The 4,835-nt window shown below is 31.9% G+C and overlaps 1 protein-coding gene across 1 annotated transcript; it reads left to right on the top strand.

The window, feature by feature from the left end:
- Nucleotides 1-2,296: 2,296 nt before the first annotated feature.
- LOC128251520 (piggyBac transposable element-derived protein 4-like) lies at nt 2,297-4,312 on the top strand. The gene has a single exon (XM_052978324.1). It carries the CDS (start codon nt 2,769-2,771, stop codon nt 3,780-3,782), a length of 1,014 nt encoding a protein of 337 aa, XP_052834284.1. The 5' UTR covers nt 2,297-2,768; the 3' UTR covers nt 3,783-4,312.
- Nucleotides 4,313-4,835: the final 523 nt, after the last annotated feature.

Raw genomic sequence — 4,835 nt, 5'->3', positions numbered from 1 at the left:
CAACCCATGCTAGCATGGAAAGCGGACGTTAAACGATGATGCTGATGATCGAAAGATCGCCGAAAAATAGATACTACTGTTAGAAAACAATTGTTGATAAATAATTCGTAATAACGGATTTAAAAAAAAAAATTAATATATGGGTCAGAGAGTTATAGTGTAGGAGGAGATAATGCTAAATGTATATTCAGGAAAATATTATTCTTGGGGAGTAAACACGTATACATTTACACATACATACATATACACAGGCCAAAAAACACACACATACACTCAAACCTACATATATAGACTAACACATACACACAAAAAAACACATGCAAGTATATATGGAAAAATGTATACATATACACACAAAGATATACATATAGATACGTACACAAAAAATAAAAATGTGTAAAAAATACACACACTTATATACATTATTATATATCTATATATAGATATATACACACATACACATGTACATACATATACTCACATGCAAGCATATGCATATAGACCCATATATACATATACATGTATATACATTTATATACATGCAAATGTGGGCATAAAAGTATATATGTATATGCATGTACAAATGTATAATAATAGCATATTATATGACAAACGAAAAAGAATTAGCTATATGAGTAATAAGTAAAAAAAATGGGATATAATATACACCAAAAAAATTCAATATTAAGGAATAAACTTGGATATCAGGAGAATAAAATAAAACAAAAATGAAAATATCAAAGAGATCAGGAAAAATTAGTTATGAAAATTAATAAGTAGTAATAATTATAATGGGTGAGAGAAGTGTATTTAAGAGCATACTGTGAAAAAAATAAAAAGTCTATAAAAAATACAACCTACTAAAAAATATATGTGTGTGTATATATTTAAAGTAGTGGTTAGAATATTTAACTGATGTATTTAGTAAAGGGGGAAGAAAAGTGAATTTCTGGTAGAGGTTATATAATTAATAAAAAAGTGTGAAAAGGTAATAAAATATTAGGGGTGGGGAATAGCCTATGAATAACCAGGCATTGTAAAATAATTAATATAGAAGTTATTAAATAATAGAACACATAGATAAAGGTAGTATATATGTAAAGGTGGAGTATTATACGAAGAACTAAGGAGGGTAATTAGAATAAGATCAAGTATGAGGAAGTGGGGGTGGTGGAGAAAACTTATTTAAGGTTAATAAAAAGAAATATGACATATGTTTACAAGAAAAAACTTTTTCATCTCTTGAATTCAATAGAGAGTTATTCATTTTCATAATATGTTTTTTTATGTTCAAGGCATAAAAAATATATCTTGTTGCTAAGCCTATAAGAAGGAGCTGATTTTGTAATATGTTGTCTCTTTTCAGCCCATTTAAAAAGTACCTTTGAATTGTTGGGCTACACGCTGTGTTTGAAGAGACCTATTGAGTCAAGTAAAATCAAAATCAAAATCAGTCACAATCAAATGGAAATTGTAGTTGTGCCACAATTTCAGGATGGCAGGCCCCTTAAATTTCCTGTTATGGTCCTTGCTATCATTTATCCTGCAAGTGGAAACAGGGATACTAGCATCACTGTATTAAATTGGGAGAATATTGCATATTTAGGGAGAAGTCAGCTAGCTAATGATTATTGCTAATAGGTGGACCTAATCTACAACAGTATTTAGTCAAGAACTGGGCCAATTAGCACAAGAAAAATCTGCACTCTGAAAGTCGACACGAGTTAATTAAAATATTGTTGATTATTTAAATATTGAAGCAGTCAGACATGAAAAATGTATGAATTTAGAATAACTCAACATGAAGGTTGTTTTATCTTTCAGGTGATTTAGGTCCTGTTTATGGATTCCAGTGGCGTCATTTTGGTGCCGAATACCAAAATATGCACTGTGATTATGTATCAAAAGGAGTCGACCAATTGAAACAAGTTATAAATCAGATTAAGAGCAATCCAAATGATCGTCGAATAATCATGTCTGCTTGGAATCCATGTGGTTTGTATAGCTATTTTACTAATTTTCTGTTGCTTCATTTATCTTTCTTAAGATGTTTCACTGTAGGGATAAAGGGTTTGTTATTGTAATTATGATACTCACATTAGATGTGGAATATCCACAAATAAATACCATATATCTATCATGTCTCTTATAATTTTCATAATTTTAAAGATAAACTGCTTGAAGATAGATTTCAAAATTATATCATATTGTGTTACCATAGATGTCTCTTTTTCTTTTTTAACTTTAGTAAAAAATAAAACAAATGAAAAAACATGACATAAAACTAAACATGACATAATTTGAATCTTTTTTCTGGGCTTGGAATACACAGTACATGCTCTCTCTCTTTCTCACATGCACACACAGCAATTGATTGACTATGTAGCACAAGTTGGTCACGTCAGTACTTAGTCTACAGGCTTGTCATCTCAGTACTTAGTCATTGTAAACAAAAATATGTAGTTAATGCTGTATGCAAAGACAGAAATGCTTGCTTATCCCTTTAGTGTTCAAACCGGCCGTAACCGGCCAAATTAATTCCCCTTTATTTGTTCAAGCCGGCTGTATCCGACTGCTCTACGAAATAAACAAATCATGTTATTCAATAAAAAATAAACAAATCACGTTATTCAATTCTCGTAACATTTGAGATAGTGCGAAATGAAGCCTTTCCCATCTTTATTCAAGTATAAATACTGTGAAATTGTTTAGACTACATGGTTTTTTTCAACGTTTGAAGAGAAGTGTGTACCTTAGTTGTTGAAGAAATGGTGTCAGCAAGTAGCGATTCTGACTTTGAAGGTCTTACTCTTGACGATATAGAAAATATAAATGAAAACAAAAGTATTTTGTCTTTGGATGAATATGATATCGATATTAGTGATTATTTGTCGGACAAGGAAGATTTTGAGAACGAAAGTGATGAAAATGATATCGTAAACATGGCAATGTGGTCAAAGATTACAACACCAATCACTATTCCTGATTTCACAGAAAACACTGGTCCACAACACAATTTACCTCCTGATGCACAACCATTGGACTATCTATTTTTATTTTTACCAGAAAGTTTTTCTGAAAATGTTATGGAGGAAACAAACAAATATGCGCAACGTTTAATTTCTGTTCGTGGAAGAGATGATCCACTATGGCAGCCAACTTATCCTGCGGAAATGAGAGCGTTTTTCACAATTAATACAATGTTTGGTGTTAAACAGCTTCCTCAATTGTGGAACTACTTGAGTCCTGATATAAGGTATGGCAATCCTTATATCTCAAGTATAATGTCAAAAACGAGGTATTCGAACATATCTCAGTATTTGCATTTAACTGATTCTGCTAATGCCCCCAGTAAAAACGACCCAAACTACGATCCCCTGTACAAAGTACGTCCTGTAATTGATTTACTTGTTAATAATTATGAAGCTGTGTATCTATTGGGGAAAAATCTCAGTGTAGATGAAGCCATGATAGGCTATAAGGGCAGAGTACATTTTCGGCAGTACATGCCTGCCAAACCTACTAAATGGGGGATCAAGGTATGGGAAGTTTGTGAATCAGAGACTGGATATTGTGTAAACTTCGATGTTTACATGGGTAAAAAATATAATGGAAACATACTGCATGGATTGGGACATGATGTTGTATGGGCTCTTACTGGACCATTTCACCATCAGCACCGATGCCTCTATTTAGACCCTTTTTTTTTCTTCAGTGGCTTTGGCAGAAAATCTTGCCTGTGTAAGTATTTACACATGCAGTACTGTTATGGGAAACTGTAAAGGTTTATCCCGTGAAATGAAAACAAAATTTAAAAAAAGAGGGGACATTTTACAAATGCAAAAAGAAAATTTTTTAATTCAAAGACAAAAGACAGATTTTATTTCTGTCTTCTAATGAACAACCTGGTGTTGGTGCTGAGGGGAAACTGCTAGTGAATATTTGTTATAACAAATATATGGGTGGGGTTGATTAATCCGATGAATATTGGGCATGTTACCTAGTTGGTCGACATGGGAAGAAATGGTGAAGGTACATTTTGTGGTTTCTAGTTAATTTAACTATTGTAAATTCATATATTGTATATGTAAAAAGTTCCAAACGTACCTCTGCCACCAAAGGACTACGACCACTTGAAATTCCACATCTCAGTTACGTGAGGGCTTTTCTTCTAGAAAACACAGAACTGGGAGAAAAGCAAAATTAACTGAGGTGGATATCAACAGAAAATATTGACTTTCATAAAGTTGAAAAAATAAATGGAAGGAAAAAAGTTTGCAGACTGTGTTCGCTGCAAAAAAAAGGAAAACTGCAAAAGGGTATCAGATAGAAACTTCGTACATGTGTTCCTTTTGCAAAGTGCCCTTGTTTAAAGGGGCTTTGGACAGTTTCATGACAGAAATATGTCATAATTATATAATTTTGTATATTCCTTTTCATTTTATTATAAATAATATGTGAAAGTGAGAAATATTAATTTTCAGTATGTTACACACTTGTATTCAACTTTGTCTTACCTGTTAATGAGATTTTTTTTATTAGATGCATTCTGTTACATAAATGAATTTGTTAAATTGTATAAGAGTACATAGCCAATGGTATATTGACTAGTAAAAGAGTTTTGTACTTTATTTTCAACGAAAACGTTTGAATGAAATATAGAAAAAGAATAAAATCTTGTACCGATTGCACCTTGAAAAAGTAAAATTGTTGGCGGTTGACATCTGGGATAACTTTAGTAACAAATCAAACAGGTGAGATATATTAAAAATATGAATTTTAGTGTTTACTCTTTTACTTGTTTCAGTCATTTGACTGTGGCTGTGCTGGAGCAC

Source organism: Octopus bimaculoides, unplaced genomic scaffold (assembly GCF_001194135.2).
Source record: "Octopus bimaculoides isolate UCB-OBI-ISO-001 unplaced genomic scaffold, ASM119413v2 Scaffold_352630, whole genome shotgun sequence".
NCBI lineage: Eukaryota > Metazoa > Mollusca > Cephalopoda > Octopoda > Octopodidae > Octopus > Octopus bimaculoides.
This window is presented reverse-complemented; position numbering and strand designations above follow the sequence as displayed.

Coding starts and splice junctions, on each gene's coding strand:
- LOC128251520 (XM_052978324.1), top strand. CDS start 2,769: ATGGTGTCAGCAAGTAGCGATTCTGACTTTGAAGGTCTTACTCTTGAC.